Raw genomic sequence first — 17,989 nt, 5'->3', positions numbered from 1 at the left:
GTTCCACCAGCGTAAAGTGGAGGCAAGACGCCAAAGTGTTTCGTCGGAAAGATGTGCTTGTAAAATAATCCCTCGTAGAGAAAGTTAAGGAATTGGCCGTGTGCGGGAAGGCTAGTCTTGTTACTTGATGTGTGGAAGATGAGCTATTATTATTTCGTGTCATCACACAGCTGTTTGCCAACAGCGAGCAAATTTTAGTGCCACGTGGTTGGCCTCTGCAAAATCCTTTGCAGTGCATGTGTCGTGCAACATGTCACAGCTCAGGAGATGTTCCATAGTCTGGACTCACGGTCTGCCATATCTTCAGTATATCCCCACTTCAGCATGTTCGCTTTGCTCCTCCCCATGCCTGTCCCCAGTCTGTTGAGACTGAGCTAGGTTATCCAAGATAAGTCAAGTCAAGTCAAGTCAATTTTATTTGTATAGCACATTTAAAAACAACCCACGTTGACCAAAGTGCTGCACATCCGATTAGGAAAAAAAAAAGAAACATCCAGTGGCAGGCAGCCAAACACAACGGCGCGGCCATCTTGAACAAAATGTTTAACTAAAGCAGAATGGTGTCCCGCGGCCGCGCCGCACCGGGCGATGGAAGGCCCCGCGGCCGAGCCGCACCGGGTGCTGTTCAGTCCCACGGCCGAGCCGCGCCGGGCGATGGAAGGCCAAGCTTGTAGATAGACACAAAAGCATCTCTGGAGAGAAGGAATGCATCTCTGGAGAGAAGGAATGGGTGACGTTTTGGATCGACACCCTTCCTCAGACATAAGCTTGGAGTTTAGTTTAGAGACACAGCACGGAAACAGGCCCTTCGTCCCACCAAGTCTGTACTAACCAACGATACCCACACACACTACACGCTCTAGGGACAATTTACATTTATACCAAGCCAGTTAACCTACAAACCTGGGATAGACACAAAATGCTGGAGTAACTCAGCGGGACAGGCAGCATCTCTGGAGAGCAGGAATGGGTGACTTTTTGGGTCGAGACCCTTCTTCAGACTAGTCGGGGGAAAGGGAAACGAGAGATATAGACGGTGATGAAGAGGGATATAGAACAAATGAGTGACAGATATGCAAAAAAGTAACGATGATAAAGGAAACAGGCCATTGTTAGCTGTTTGCTCGGTGAGAATGAGAACCTGGTGCGACTTGGGTGGGGGAGGGATGGAGAGTGAGAGAGGGAACTCTGAGGTGACTTGAAGTTAGAGAAATCAATATTCACACCACTGGGTTGTAAGCTGCTTAAGCGACCATCAAAGGTATCTAAAGGAAGCGCTGTCTCAAAAAGACAGCCAGCATCGTTGACCCACACCACCCTGTCCACGCGCTCATTTCACTCCTGCCATCGGAGAGAACGTACAGGAGCTTGAAAACCGTGACGTCCGGGTTCAGGAACAGCTTCTTCTGTAATGTTCGGTGGACCGTGTGGGGTGGGAGGACCCGTTGCTCCTCCCGTGCAGCAGGTGGCGCTGCACAGGGCAAAGGGAGATGTTTCGTACATGGTTGCCTTGGCTGTACACAGTGTGTGAGTGTGGAGCCAGACCCTGTGGTTGCAGCCATTTTAGTTGTCTTGCTGCCAGCATTGAGTTAATGTAATAAGGACTTCTGTTGAAGCTTGAAGTTTTATACAGACATGGAAAAAGAACACAAAATCTTCCCTGCAACCATCAGGCTCTTGAACACTATAAACACCAACTGAGCGACAAACTACGAACTGTCTCGGTTGTACTTGCGACTTTGGACTGCAGCCCTAGAGACTTTGGGCTTTTGTTTTGAAGAAAGCGTCTCAACCCAAAACATCACCCGTTCCTTCTGCCCAGAGATGCTGCCTGTTCCGCTGAGTTACTCCAGCAAGTTGTGTTTATCTTCGGTGTAAACCAGCATCTGCAAACCCTTCTGCAGTTGTACAGGGCCCTAGTGAGACCGCACCTGGAGTACAGTGTGCAGTTTTGGTCTCCAAATTTGAGGAAGGATGTTCTGGCTATTGAGGGCGTGCAGCGTAGGTTCACTTGGTTAATTCCCGGGAATGGCGGGACTGTCGTATGTTGAAAGACTGGAGCGACTAGGCTTGTATACACTGGAATTTAGAAGGATGAGAGGGGATCTTATTGAAACATATAAGATTATTAAGGGATTGGACATATTAGAGGCAGGAAACATGTTCCCAATGATGGGGGAGTCCACAACCAGGGGCCACAGTTTAAGAATTAAGGGGTAGGAGATTTTGAACGGCGATGAGGAAAAAGAGGCGATCAGTCAGAGAGTTGTAAATCTGTGGAATTCTCCGCCTCAGAAGGCAGTGGAGGCCAATTCTCTGGATGCTTTCAAGAGAGAGCTAGATAGAGCTCTTAAAGATAGTGGAGTCAGGGGGTATGGGGAGAAGGCAGGAATGGGGTACTGATTGAGAATGATCAGCCATGATCACATTGAATGGTGGTGCTGGCTCAAAGGGCCGAATGGCCTCCTCCTGCACCTATTGTCTATTGTCTACACAGATCAAAACAGGTGATGATCAAGGACGTTCATTGTTGGCTGAGGGGAAGATGACTACGAGGCATTCAAACAGTAGAATTAATCAGGAGGACAGGGAAACAAGTCCGAGAACTAGGGTGGGAGAGGGATGGAGAGGGTACCTTGACTTCCTCAGAGGTTCGAAGAGATTAGCATGTTGCCAAGTAACACTATTGATCTTGTACAAGTGTCCAGTGGGGAGGGGACTGACTGGTTTGCTTTTCAGAGGATGATGACCCTGGTGGACGGGCCTCGCGCGGTCGTGGTCCAGCCCTGAAGCAAGGCCGGACATGAGGAGCGGTTACTACTGCTGCCTGCCACTGTGTGTCGCTGTGGCGATGGCCCAGAGCCAGGTGGGCTGCTGGCAAGAGGCCATCACTGACATGGCCGCCCTTCGCGACATGGTGGTAAGAGACCGCTGCTTCACTGTCGCCGGTTCACTGTTCCGGTCCTCGCTTCTCATCTTGTAGAGGTGTATAAAATCATGAGACGAATAGATCGGGTGGATGTACACAGTCTCTTGCCCAGAGTAGGGGAATCGAGGACCAGAGGACATGGGTTCAAGGTGAAGGGGAAAAGATTGAATAGGAATCTGAGGAGTATATTTTTCACACAGAGGGTGTTGGGTGTATGGAACGAGCTGAGGCTGGGACTGTCCCAACGTTTAAGAAACAGTTAGACAATACATGGGTAGGACGGGTTTGGAGGGATATGGACCAAACGCATAGTTACTAGTGTAACTGGGGCATGTTGGCCAGTGTGGGCAGGTTGGGCCGAAGGGCCTGTTTCTACACTGTATCACTCTATGATTCTACGACTAAGGAGCAGGGGAAAAGATACAACAGGAATCTGAGGGAGAGGCCACGGTGGTGCGGCGGTAGAGTTGCTGCCTTACAGCGCCAGGGTCCCGGGTTCGATCCCGACTACGGGTGCTTTCTGTACTGAGTTTGTGCGTTCTCCCCATGAACCATGTGGGTTTCCTCCGGGTGATCCGGTTTCCTCCCACATTCCTAAGGCGCGCAGGTTTGCGGGTTAATTGGCTTCTGTAAATTGTCCCAGGTGTGTGGGATAGTGCTGGTGTACGTAAGGGTTGATCAATTGTTGGTCGGCACGGTCTCGGTGGGCCGAAGGGCCTGTTTTCTTGCTGTATCTCTGAACTAAAATCAAAATCTATGCATTGAGTTCTGGCGAAGGGGGATTTGACCTGGACTGTGAAGTGCTTCCCTTTCCGCGGATGCTGCCTGACCTGTTGAGCATTTGGCAGCATTTTCTGTTTTTGAACTAAAGTTTTTTAAGAAGGTATCACAAAATGCTGGAGTAACTCAGCAGGTCAGGCAGCATCTAGGAGAGAAGGAATGGGTGACGTTTCGGTCCGAGACCCTTCTTCAGACTGACCTGCTGAGTTACTCCAGCATTTTGTGATACCTTCGATTTTTACCAGCATCTGCAGTTATTTTCTGACACAAAGTTTTATAAGAAATTATTTTAAAATGACAAATATTCTTGCCTTTCAGGGAAATGGTGGTGATATTAACCTGTATGCCCCTGATCTAAGAGATATTAAAGTAAGTTCAATGACTGTCAAATGACTATTGTATCTAGCTACCTTTCACCCACTTATAGTTGCTTGTAGTCCGTCTCACCTACATGAGGAAGATCGTGTCTCATCTCCTGGCGAGATCTCTCTTGTCACAGGGTGGCTCGGTGGCTTAGGGGTAGAGTTGCTACCTTACAGTGCTTACAGCGCCAGAGACCCGGGTTCGATCCTGCCAATGGATCATTCATAGCAAGAGGATTTGAGTATAGGAGCAGGGAGGTTCTGCTACAGTTGTACAGGGCCTTGGTGAGACCGCACCTGGAGTATTGTGTACAGTTTTGGTCTCCTAATCTGAGGAAAGACATTCTAGCCTTAGAGGGAGTACAGAGAAGGTTCACCAGATTGATCCCTGGGATGGCAGGACTTTCATTTGAAGAAAGACTGGATAGACTAGGCTTATACTCGCTGGAATTTAGAAGACTGAGGGGGGATCTTATAGAAACATATAACATTCTTAAGGGGTTGGAGAGGCTAGATGCGGGAAGATTGTTCCCGATGAGTCTGTGGAATTCTCTGCCACAGAAGGTAGTTGAGGCCAGTTCATTGGCTATATTTAAGAGGTGGTTAGATGTGGCCCTTGTGGCTAAAGGGATCAGGGGGTATGGAGAGAAGGCAGGTACAGGTTACTGAGCTGGATGATCAGCCATGATCATATTGAATGGCGGTGCAGGCTCGAAGGGCCGAATGGCCTACTCCTGCACCTATTTTCTATGTTTCTATGTTTCTATGATGCTTGTTTGTACGGAGTTTGTACGTTCTCCCCGTGACCTGCGTGGGTTTTCTCCGAGATCTTCGGTTTCCCCCCACATTCCAAAGACGTACAGGTTTGCAGGTTAATTGGCTTGGTATAAAATGTGAAAAATTGTCCCTAGTGTGTGTAGGATAGTGTTAGTGTGCGGGGATCGCTGGTCGGCGCGGACTCGGTGGGCCGAAGGGCCTGTTTGCGCGCTGTGTCTCTAAACCAAACTGAACTAAGTTCCCCTTTGTCACTATCGCCAAGTGCTCTCCTGACCTTGTTCAATATTGTACCATGGAAACAAGCCCGTCAGCCACACCAACCACCAACCACTCATTCATTCTCCACTACTCCCCTTCTTTCTCTCCCCATCAACCTCCCCGACCCGAAACGTCACCTATCCTTTTACTCCAAAGATGTTTAATTTAATTCAGTTTATTGTCACGTGTACTGAGGTACAGTGAAAGGCTTTTGTTCCGTGCTAACCAGACAGCTGAAAGACAATACATGGCATGATGTTGCCTGAGCTGCTGAGTTACTCCACCACTTTGTGTCTATCTTTGGTACGCGGTGTCTGCAGTTCTTTGTTTCGATTGACCAACATTTACTAACACTAGCTTTTCCTTTCAGCTTTCCCTGATACCTTTCCTTTTCTCTAATACAAACGCTCTGACGTGTGTTTTGCTGCAGAAATGCGGGAAAGAGACACTGGAATGCTTCCAGAATGAACTCTCTGTCTTGGACTTTGAATTTGATGGGACGTGGAAACCGAATGTGTCTGAACTCATAGACAGACTGAACTTTAGTATTGAATACATTCTTTCACATCTGGTAGGTATCTGTCCACAAGTTCTTGTTGATGTAAACATCTGTTAACATTTGTTGCTGGCTTTACCTTGCACTAAGCGGATGGCACGGTGGCGCAGCGATAGAGTTGCCGCCTTCCGGCGTATCCAGTGGCAGAGTCCCGGGTTCGATCCCGACTGTCTGTACGGAGTTTGTACGCTCTCCCCGTGACCTGTGTGGGTTTTTACTCCGAGATCTTCGGTTTCCTCCCACACTCCAAAGACGTACAGGTTTGTAGGTTAATTGGCTTGGTATAAATTGTAAATTGTCCCTAGTGTTAATGTGCGGGTCTCGCTGGTCGGCGCAGACTCAGTGGGCCGAAGGGCCTGTTTCCACACTATTTCTCTAAACTAAACGTTATTCCCTTATCATATCATATCATATCATATATATACAGCCGGAAACAGGCCTTTTCGGCCCACCAAGTCCGCGCCGCCCAGCGATCCCCGTACATTAACACTATCCTACACCCACTAGGGACAATCTTTTTACATTTACCCAGCCAATCACGTATCTGTACACTATAAATGGCTCGATTGTAATCATGTATTAACATATAACAACTACAGCATGGAAACAGGCCTGTCCGGCCCTACCAGTCCACGCCGACCATTCTCCCTGACCTAGTCTCATCTACCTGCACTCAGACCATAACCCTCCAATCCCCTCCTATCCATATACCTATCCAATTTACTCTTAAATAATAAAATCGAGCCAGCCTCCACCACTTCCACCGGAAGCCCATTCCATACAGCCACAACCCTCTGAGTAAAGAAGTTCCCCCTCATGTTACCCCTAAACCTTTGTCCCTCAATTCTGAAGCTATGTCCCCTTGTTGGAATCTTCCCCACTCTCAAAGGGAAAAGCCTACCCACGTCAACTCTGTCCGTCCCTCTCATAATTTTAAAAACCTCTATCAAGTCCCCCCTCAACCTTCTACGCTCCAAAGAATAAAGACCCAACTGAAGCAATTGTGACAGAGACTGATTGTGGTTTTAGTGAGTTAATTCCCAACACTTCGTTTTTTCCAGAATTGCTTAGGAGAAAAAACTGTTGTTTGAACATAGACACGAAATGCTGGAGTAACTCAGCGGGACAGGCAGCATTTCTGGAGAGAAGGAATGGGTGACGTTTTGGGTCAAGACCTTTCTTCAGACTGAGAGTGAGGGGGAAACGAGGGTTATGGAAGGGTTAGGTGTGAAAACGAGATATCAAAGGGGGCGGAGATTTCCAAGGAAAATGCAGAATAGATCATTGTTAGCTCGGGGAAGGTGACAACTAGGCATATAAGATATTTAATATCTTAGGAGTTACTCCAGCATTTTGTGTAAACCAGCATTTCCTGTTCCTTCCTACATATTGTTTTGAATATATTGTTTGGCTGGGCAACTGATTGAAACAAAGTTCAGTGGGGTTCATCTTTGCCTTGAATAGCGTCCAACATTTCAAGCCAAGTTTTGTATCCGTTAATGATACAATGGTTTGTTAATTTGCCGGGTCAGTGAAAATGTTGCCAGTTCTGGAACTGATCTGTGAAAGACATAATTTAAAAGATTAGAGTCTTCTCTTCTAGGGCAAGAAATAATTTTGGACACCAGGCAAGCGCTTTTTAGATTTTTTTTTAGACATACAGCGCAGAAACAGGCCCTTCGGCCCACCGAGTCCGCGCCGCCCAGCGATCCCCGCACACTAACACTATCCTACACACACTAGGGACAATTTTTACATTTACCCAGTCAATTAACCTACATACCAGTACGTCTTTGGAGTGTGGGAGGAAACCGAAGATCTCGGAGAAAACCCATGCAGGTCACGGGGAGAACGTACAAACTCCGTACAGATGGCGCCCGTAGTCAGGATCGAACCTGAGTCTCCAGCGCTGCATTCGCTGTAAGGCAGCAACTCTACCGCTGCGCCACCGTGCCGTTTGACATCCATGTTGGTACATGGTGCATTAATGTCACGTGTACTGTGGGGCACGGTGAAAAGCATTCCTTTGTGTGTTACCCAGGCATGAGATCAGCAGGTAGAGCAAAAGAAACAGAGTTCAAAATATAACGTTACAGCTCAAATGTTGGGCGGCACGGTGGCGCGGCGGTAGAGTTGCTGCCCGACAGCACTAGAGACCCAGATTCGTTCCCGACTACGGGCGCCGTCTGTACGGAGTTTGTACGTTCTCCCCGTGACCCGCGCGGTTTTCCTCCGAGATCTTCGGTTTCCTCCCACACTCCAAAGACGTGCAGGTTGGTAGGTTAATTGGCTGGGTAAATTGTCCCTGGTGTGTGTAGGATAGCGTTAACATACGGGGATCGCTGGTTGGTGCGCTGAACTGTGTACAAAAATCAATGTGGTTGTACCTCGGTACATGTGACAATAAAATACCTTTGAAAATGGGTGGCGCGGTGACGTAGCAGTAGAGCTACTGCTTTACAGCGCCTGGGACCCGGGTTCGATCCTGACTATGGGTGCTGTCTGCACAAGAGTGTTCTCTACAAACTGTGCAGACTCGGTGTGCTGGAGAGCCTGTTTCCGTGCTGTATCTCTAAACTAAGCTGAGCTAAACTAGTGTCCCTTTACCTCCCCCCTCAACTCCATCTAAGGACCCAAACAGTCTTTCCAGGTGAGACAGAGGTTCACCTGCACCTCCTCCAACCTCATCTATTGCATCCGCTGCTCTAGATGTCAACTTCTGTACATCGGCGAGACCAAACGCAGGCTCGGCGATCGTTTCGCTCAACACCTTCGCTCAGTCCGCCTTAACCAACCTGATCTCCCGGTGGTTGAGCACTTCAACTCCCCCTCCCACTCCCAGTCTGACCTTTCTGTCATGGGCCTCCTCCAGTGCCATAGTGAGGCCCACCGGAAATTGGAGGAGCAGCACCTCATATTTCGCCTGGGCAGCTTGCAGCCCAGCGGTATGAACATCGACTTCTCCAACTTTAGATAGTTCCTCTGTCCCTTTCTTCCCCTCCCCCTTCCCAGTTCTCCCTCTATCTTCCTGTCTCCACCTATATCCTTCCTTTGTCCCGCCCCCTGACATCAGTCTGAAGAAGGGTCTCGACCCGAAACGTCACCCATTCCTTCTCTCCCGAGATGCTGCCTGACCCGCTGAGTTACTCCAGCATTTTGTGAATAAATACCTTCGATTTGTACCAGCATCTGCAGTTATTTTCTTTAACTAGTGGGGATATGAGTCGTTGTAAACGTGGTTTGCTTTGTGCCATCCCTCTCAGAATGCAACCAGAGGCTGCCAGCAATGTGAAATTTACCAAGAGGAGTCAGCAAGCACTTTCTTCCGAAGACTGGAAACGTTCCTGCAGTACCAGAACCGCTTCACCTGTTCCGCCGTCTGGTTTTGACCGGAATCCCGCACAAATTCCGGGAATTCCACTGGCTGCCACTCGCTGACGACATGGAAGTTGGGATGGATCGCAGGTTCCACTCCTCAACGCACCACGGTGGATCTTCCGTGGACTCTTGTGTTCGGTGAAGAGAAGGAACGTCCCAGAAAGAAATCGGGACCCTGCACATCAGTCCAGAGTAAGTCCAGATTGTCATGCGATTATTTTTTTTCCCCACGGAAAAAATGAATTATTGGTGTTAGGAATGTGCCCTTGCCTCCGGAACTGGACATCTGTTTAGATCCTGGAACAAGATCTTGCTGCTTTGCTGCTTATCCCAAAATACTTTAGATATACAGGCCCTTCGGCCCACCGAGTCCGTGCCGACCAGCGATCACCCCATGCACTAGCACAATCCTACACACGAGGGACAATTTACAATGTACAATTTATAGAAACATAGAAAATAGGTGCAGGAGTAGGCCATTCGGCCCTTCGAGCCTGCACCGCCATTCAATATGATCATGGCTGATCATCCAACTCAGTATCCTGTACCTGCCATCTCTCCATACCCCCTGATCCCTTTAGCCACCAGGGCCACATCTAACTCCTCTTAAATATAGCCAATGAACTGGCCTCGACTACCTTCTGTGGCAGAGAATTCCACAGAGTCACCACACTCTGTGTAAAAAAAAACTCGGTCCTAAAATACTTCCCCCTTATCCTTAAACTGTGACCCCCTGGTCTGGACTTCCCCAACATCGGGAACAATCTTCCTGCATCTAGCCTGTCCAACCCCTTAAGAATTTTGTAAGTTTCTATAAGATCCCCCCTCAATCTTCTAAATTCCAGCGAGTACAAGCCGAGTCTATCCAGTCTTTCTTCATATGAAAGTCCTGCCATCCCAGGAATCAATCTGGTGAACCTTCTCTGTACTCCCTCTATGGCAAGAATGTCTTTCCTCAGATTAGGAGACCAAAACTGTACGCAATACTCCAGGTGTGGTCTCACCAATGCCCTGTACAACTGCAGCAGAACCTCCCTGCTCCTATACTCAAACCCCCTCGCTATGAATGCCAACATACCATTCGCTTTCTTCACTGCCTGCTGCACCTGCATGCCTACTTTCAATGACTGGTGCACCACGACACCCAGGTCTCGCTGCATCTCCCCTTCTCCTAATCCGCCCCCATTCAGATAATAGTCTGCTTTCCTGTTCTTGCCACCAAAGTGGATAACCTCACATTTATAGAAGCCAATTAACCCGCAAACCTGTATGTCTTTTGGCGGCACGGTGGCGCAGTGGTAGAATTGCTGTCTTACAGCGCCCAGAGACCAAGGTTCAACCCTGACTATGGGCGCTGTCTGTGCAGAGTTTGCACGTTCTCCCCGTGACCTGCGTTGGTTGTCTCCGGGATCTCCGGTTTCCTCCCACGCTCCAAAGACGTACAGGTTTGTGGGTTAATTGGCTTGGTAGAATTGTAAATTGTTCCTAGTGTGTGTAGGATAGTGTTAGTGTGCGGGGATTGCTGGTCGGCGCCCGCCATTGGTGGAGCGTGAGCACGTGGCCGCTGGCTGGGTGAGGTCACGTGGGGCGCGGGGCGGTGACGTCACCCTTTGTCCCGTGTTTGGGAGTGAGGAAGTTGGCAACCCTACTAATACGGGACAAGGGCGGTCCCTTTGCGGGACAAACTAATTTAGCCCAAAATACGGGATGTCCCGGCTAATACGGGACAGTTGGCAACCCTAGACGCCACCCACAGTAAGTCATTACACTCGGGTAGGCCCCGCCTACAATCGGGACACTCCTCCCCCTCCATCACAACACATGGTGGCCACAAGGTGTGGCATCTACAAATTGCATCGCACTCACTTGCTGAGGCTTCAGTTTAGTTTAGTTTGGAGATACAGCGCCCAAACTGGCCCTTTGCACCCATCCCGCAATCCCTCCGAGACCGCGTCGACTCGCACACTAACTACCCTACTACACACACTAGGGACAATTTTACATTTTACATTTACACCAAGCCAATCAACCTACAAACCTACTTGGAGTGTGGGAGGAAAGATCTCGCGGAGAAACCCCACACAGGTCACGGGGAGAACGTACAAACTCCGTACAGACAGCACCCGTAGTCGGGATCGAACCGGGGTCTTTGGCGCTGTAAAGGCAGAAGCTCTACCGCTGCGCCACAGTGCCGCCCATTTAGTTGAAGCGATCTTTGATTTTACTCCATCCTCACTGGGAAATCTGCGCTCCTCGTATTGAGAGCCCCCATGAGGTGTGACCTCACCAAGTGTAAACCATTTGGTTTAGTTTGGTTTAGAGATGCGGCGTAGAAACAGGCCCTTCAGCCCACCAAGCCCGTGCTGACCATCGATCACCCCATACACTAACACTATCCTACACACTAGGGACAATTTACAATTTTTACCAGAGGGCCTGTTACTTTGCTGTCCTATTCTATGTATCTATATTCTACTAGACCAAGTGGACCTGTTGGGCCCAAAAATCTCCTACATTGGTGCAGCACCCTCTCCTCCCCCCCCAATTCTCCCTCCCTCCTCCCCTCCCCTCCCCTCCCCTCCCTCCACCCCCCTCCCTCCCTCCCTCCCCCCCAGGAGATAGATTTCAACTTTAAAATGTGAATAACTTAAAAAATATAACACCTATTTCAATGAAACTCCTTCCATTAGCACCAAAGGGACAGCAGTGAGTAAGGTGGGCCTACAATTGTTGGGCTATCGTGTACCGCTTTGGCTTTAGTTCAGGAACAAACGAACAAGAGTTTTAGTATTATAGATATCAGATTGTTTAAATCCAGTTGGAACATGATAGTATTGAAAGGTGTTGGATTGAGATATAAGTCAATGGCACGAATGAATTCTTAGCAATGTGCTGCATCCTGCCACATCAATAAGAAACAAGTTGGAACAATAAACAGACAAATGGTGCTGGCTTCGACTTAAATCAAATCAATTCTGCAGACTCTGTTTTCTTTACAGACCAAAAGACACAGGAGCAGACTTAAGCCAATTAACCTACAAACCTGCACGTCTTTGGAGTGTGGGAGGAAGCCGAAGATCTCAGAGAAAACCCACACAGGTCACGGGGAGAACGTACAAACTCTGTACAGACAGCACCCGTAGTTGGGATGGAACCAGGGTCTCCGGTGCTGCAAGCACTGTAAGGCAGCAACTCTACCGCTGCTCCACCGTGCCACCCAGACCAGTGGGAGAGTCTAGGACCTGAGGCTGTAGCCTCAGAATAAAAATGGCAGAGTAGGCTTGGTGGGTCGAATGGCCTAATTCTGCTCCTAAAATTTATGAACTTATGAGAGGGAAAGATAGATCAGCCACGATTGAATGGCAGAGTGGACTTGATGGGCCTAATGGCCTAATTCTGCTCGTAGAAGTTATGAACCTTTGACACTAGGGTTGCCAACTTCCTCACTCCCAAATACGGGACAAGGCGACGCCACCGCCCCGCGCCCCACATGACCTCACCCAGCCAGCGGCCACGTACTCCCGCTCCACCAATGGCGGCCGCCATTGGTGGAGCGGGAGCACGTGGCCGCTGGCTGGGTGAGGTCACGTGGGGCGCGGGGCGGTGATGTCACCCTTTGTCCCTTATTTGAGAGTGAGGAAGTTGGCAACCCTACTAATACGGGAACAAGGGCGGTCCCGTACGGGACAAACTAATTTAGCCCAAAATACGGGATGTCCCGGCTAATACGGGACAGTTGGCAACCCTATTTGACACCCCTCCTGGCAATGGCCACTTTACAGCTCGCTGTGGACACAGGGCATGCTCGTAAACAATCTCATCCCCCCTCATCTCCCTCCCACCCGACCTGTGGAGATTCTCCAGCAATGCCCAGTGTAAACCTGAGCAAAGATCTTTCGTCCAGCGCTGGCAACACCCAGCGGGTCAGGCAGCGTCCATGGAGAGGATAACAGAGCAAATATTTCAGAGCAAAGGGTGGAGAGGTGGTAGAGTTGCTGCCTTACAGCGCTTGCAGTGCCAGGGACCCTGGTTCGATCTTGACCACGGGTGCTGCCTGCACGGAGTTTGCACGTTCTCCCCCTGACCTGCATGGGTTTTCTCCGAGATCTTCGCTTTCCTCCCACATTCCAAAGTCGTACAGGTTTGTAGGTTAATTGACTTGGGTTTGTAGACTTGCTATAAGTGTAAATTGTCCCTAGTGTGTGCAGGATGGTGTTAGTGTGCGGGGATCGCTGGTCGGTGTGGACTCGGTGGGCCGAAGGGCCTATCTCTGCGCTGTACCTCCAAACTAAACTAAACAAAGTCTGGTCCTCAGGACTGGGACAAGTTAGATAATGGACACGTTTTTAGTGGTAGGGAACTGAGGGGGGGGGGGGGGGGGGGGAGTGGGGGAGTGGGGAAGATGCGGGGGAGGGGTAGAGGAGCAAAGGGAAAGGGAGTGACACAACAAAATGGTGCCAATTGAAAGATCACAATGAAGAGAGTGGGTAATAGGAGACATGTGAGCTGATCTAATGCAACATTTTTAGAAGCAATGCAAGAATAAAACTGGGGCACAGTGGCGCAGAGGGTAAAGCCACTATATCACAGTGATTGAGTCTCAGGTTCAATCCTCACCTGTCTGTGTGGAGTTTGCACGTTCGCCCATGACCGCGTTTGGCTTCCTCCGGGTGCTCCGGTTTCTTCCCACACCCCAAAGACCGTGCGGGTTTGTAGGTTAATTGGCCCTGTGTAAATTGACCCCTAGTGCGTAGGGAGTGGATGAGAAAGTGGGATCATGTCGAACTAGCGTGAACGGGCGATTGTTGGCGTGGGCCGGGCGGCGGCCTGTTTCCGTGCCGTATCCTTAAAATCAAAACTGAACTGACCTTCTCCGAAACTGAGCCAAGAGCAACAAGCTGTGGCTGAGGTTTGTGCAAGAACTCTACCAGTCCATGATTCATACAACATTCCACATAATACTGACAGAAAGCCATTAAGAGTCCAGTATTCCAGGAACTAACACAGGAAAAGATGGCGTCTGACTATTTGTGAAGGACTATCAGAGTAACACAGATGTTTCTGAAGTGGATCTTGGATCAGATCAAAAGGTTAGGAAGTTTAATAAACACTGCTGTTGATGGAAATAGAGACGACAGAAAATGGTCAGCCGGTCAGACATGGTCAGAAACTGCAGATGCTGGTTTAAACGGAAGATAGACACAAAATGCTGGAGTAACTCAGCGGGACAGGCATCTTTGGAGAGAAGGAATGGGTGACGTTTCGGGTCGAGACCCCTCAGACAGCTCGTCCCATTCCTTCGCTCCAGAGATGCTGCTGAGTTACTCCATCATTTTGTGTCCATCATAGCTTAGTTTCGAGATACAGCGCGGAAACAGGCCCTTTGGCCCACTGAACAGCGATCCCCTCACATTAACTCCACCCTACACACACACTAGGGACAATGTTTACATTTATACCAAGCCAATTAACCTACAAAACCGTACCTCTTTGGCGTGTGGGGGGAAACCGAAGATCTCGGAGAAAACCCACGCGGGTCACGGGGAGAACGTACAAAAACTCCGTACAGACGGCGCCCGTAGTCGGGATTGAACCTGGGACTCTGGCGCTGTAAGGCAGCAACTCCACCGCTGTGCCACCACATCCATCAGTAGAGCTCAGATGTGGTGCGTTTAAAGGGAACTGGATAGGTTCCACACAGACAGATTTGCAAAATAAATGGGGGGAAGCACGGTGGCGCAGCGGTAGAGTTGCTGCCTCACAGCGCCAGAGACCCGGGTTCGATCCTGACTACGGGTGCTGTCTGTACGGAGTTTGTACCCAACTAAGCTGGTACTGGGGGCGGGACATATGACAGAGGTAATAGTGCTAAATAGGACCTTGGAATTATGAGAGTTTTTGGAAATAAGGTCGGAAAAGTATTGTGCTCTCGCAGACTTTACTGCTTCCTGGGTATTTATTCACAAAATGCTGGAGTAACTCAGCAGGTCAGGCAGCATCTCGGGAGAGAAGGAATGGGTGACGTTTCGGGTCATAGACCCTTGAAGGGTCTCGATCCGAAACGTCACCCATTCCTTCTCTCCCGAGATGCTGCCTGACCTGCTGAGTTACTCCAGCATTTTGTGAATAAATGCGGTGCTGGCTCGAAGGGCCGAATGGCCTCCTCCTGCACCTATTGTCTATTGTCTATAAGAAGGGAGTGCAGAAAATCAGAACGGAGGTGGAAATGTGATAAGCTTCAAATATCCTTCGAAATTCCGAGAAACAATCTTCTCAAATACCAGGAAGCAGTAAGCATAACAAAATAACTGCAGATGCTGGTACAAATCGAAGGTATTCATTCACAAAATGCTGGTGTAACTCAGCAGGTCAGGCAGCATCTCGGGAGAGAAGGAATGGGTGACATGTGACAATAAAACCCCTTGAAGGGTCTCGATCCGAAACGTCACCCATTCCTTCTCTCCCGAGATGCTGCCTGACCTGCTGAGTTACTGCAGCATTTTGTGAATAAATTCCTTTGATTTGTACCAGCATCTGCAGTTATTTTGTTATACTTACTGCTTCCTGGTATTTGAGAAGATTGTTTCTCGGAATTTCGAAGGAAATTTGAAGCTTATCACATTTCCACCTCCATTCTGATTTTCTGCACTCCCTTCTTATAGACAATAGACAATAGGTGCAGGAGGAGGCCATTCGGCCCTTCGAGCCAGCACCACCATTCAATGTGATCATGGCTGATCATTCACAATCAGTACCCCGTTCCTGCCTTCTCCCCATACCCCCTGACTCCGCTATCCTTAAGAGCTCTACCTAGGGCTCTGGTGGTGTCATTGAGCCAAGGCCGACCTTTGGGCTTAGTCTTTTTCATTTTAAGAGGAGCAACAGAATCCAGGATGGAAGAGCAAGTGGTATTAAATAAATACCACTTAGCAGCTGTAGTCAGGATCAAACCCGGGTCTCCGGCACTGTAAGGCAGCAGCTCTACCCGCTGCTCCACCGTGCCGCCCTACCGAGCCGTCCCATGTCCAGTTGTACTAGGACACCCATACCCCTGTAGTCAGACATTCACCCCCGCTCTCGGGAGGAAGGTTTAGTAGCCTGCAAACTGTAATGTCCAGGTTCTGGAACATCTTCTTCCCAACACTACGAGCTGTAACTAAACTCCGAACTATGAACTGCTCAGATTGCACTCAGGACTCTGGCCTTGATTTTGTTTTTTTATTCTATTGTTTTATTTAATTTATTGAACATGTTTTTGTTTGTTTGCTGTGTTACCCATTGTGTACTGTGTTCACAAACCTGTTCTGCTGCCGATGCTGCTGTAAGCAAGAATGTAATTATCATATCATATCATATCATATCATATATATACAGCCGGAAACAGGCCTTTTCGGCCCTCCAAGTCCGTGCCGCCCAGCGATCCCCGTACATTAACACTATCCTACACCCACTAGGGACAATTTTTTACATTTACCCAGCCAATTAACCTACATACCTGTACGTTACACGCCATGTGACAATAAACCCCCCTTGACTCTAAAACTCTTTGGACCATCTTGCAATAAAGGTCATAGGAAGAAACTGCAGATGTTGGTTTAAACCGAAGATATGGCAAAAATCCAGCTTCAAAGTTGGCTCGTTGAGTCTCAACTAACAAACAACTGACAATGACCTGTTTCCTTTATCATCGTTACTTTCATTCATTTATAGACAATAGACAATGGACAATAGGTTCAGGAGTAGGCCATTCGGCCCTTCGAGCCAGCTACGCAAGTAAAGGCTTTGGCGTGCTTTCTTGGCCATTGCTTCGATGTGGCTAGTGCAGGACAAATTGCTGGCGATATCTATGTACTAAAACTCTCGTTTGTTTGTTCCTGAACTACAGCCAAAATGGTACACGATAGCGCGACAATGTTAGGCCCACCTTACTCACCGTCGTCCCTTTGGTGCTAATGGAAGAAGTTTCATTGAAATCGGTGTCATATTTTTAAAATTATTCACATTTTAAAGTTAAATCTATCTCCTAGGGAGGGAGGGGGGAGGATTAGGGGGGGTTGAGGGGGATGGAATGGGGGTGGGGGGAGGGGAGAAGGGAGGGGGAGGGGAGGGGCGGCAAGGGGAGAGGGGGTAGAGGAGGGAGTGCTGTACCAATGCAGGAGAGGTTTGGGCCCAACGTGGTCTAGTTTATTCCTAAAAGTAAACAGTGTCAGTTCTGGATATCTACAGCATCCTGGCCACCCAAACTCAGTTTAAAACTTCTCAGCAATGCTTACAAACAACTAAAGTTGGCTCTTTATTGATTATATCCACAGCTGGTGCTCCAAGGTCATCTACTCCTCCGACAGAGATGGAAACGATAGGTCCAATGAGCCGCGATGTGACGAACAGCGATGGTCTCCCCAACATCGCCGAAATGTCACGTGCCAGTGGCCAGCGTTAGTTTACCTTGATAGACACAAGGCTGAGGCTCCTTAAGGCGCTGGTCAGACCGCATTTGGAGTGTTGTCAGCAATCTTTGGCCCCATATCTGAGGAAGGATGTGCTGGCTCTGGAGAGGGTCCAGAGGAGGTTTACGAGAACGATCCCAGGAATGGTTAGGTTGACGTCTGATGAGTCTGGGCCTGTACTCGCTGGAGTTCTGAAGGATGAGGCGGGGGGGCGGGGACCTCATTGAAACTTACCAACTAGTGAAAAGCCTGGATAGAGTGGATGTGGAGAGGATGTTTCCACTGGTGGGAGAGTCCAGGGCCAGAGGTCACAGCCTCAGAATTAAAGGACGTTCCTTTAGGTAGGAGATGAGGAGGAATTTCTTTAGTCAGAGGGTGGTGAATCTGTGGAATTCTTTCCCCCATACTCCAAAGACGTACAGATTTGTAGGTTAACTGGCTTGGTAAGAATTGTAAATTGTCCCTGGTAAAGTAGGATAGTGCTCCTGTACCGGGATCGCTG

At 49.0% G+C, this 17,989-nt stretch overlaps 1 protein-coding gene across 2 annotated transcripts; it reads left to right on the top strand.

The window, feature by feature from the left end:
• Positions 1–2,856: 2,856 nt before the first annotated feature.
• Positions 2,857–17,619, top strand: il15l (interleukin 15, like). 2 transcript variants are annotated; one of them, XM_078431165.1, is made up of 5 exons: positions 2,857–2,920; positions 4,028–4,078; positions 5,537–5,677; positions 8,926–9,232; positions 17,353–17,619. In XM_078431165.1, exons 1-4 carry the CDS (start codon positions 2,897–2,899, stop codon positions 9,049–9,051), a joined length of 342 nt encoding a protein of 113 aa, XP_078287291.1. In that variant the 5' UTR covers positions 2,857–2,896; the 3' UTR covers positions 9,052–9,232; positions 17,353–17,619. The 2 variants fall into 2 exon arrangements, with proteins under 2 accessions (XP_078287291.1, XP_078287290.1); XM_078431164.1 differs by having other exon boundaries at positions 5,477–5,677.
• Positions 17,620–17,989: the final 370 nt, after the last annotated feature.

The sequence above is a fragment of the Rhinoraja longicauda genome, chromosome 41 (genome assembly GCF_053455715.1).
Source record: "Rhinoraja longicauda isolate Sanriku21f chromosome 41, sRhiLon1.1, whole genome shotgun sequence".
Lineage (NCBI taxonomy): Eukaryota > Metazoa > Chordata > Chondrichthyes > Rajiformes > Arhynchobatidae > Rhinoraja > Rhinoraja longicauda.
This window is presented reverse-complemented; position numbering and strand designations above follow the sequence as displayed.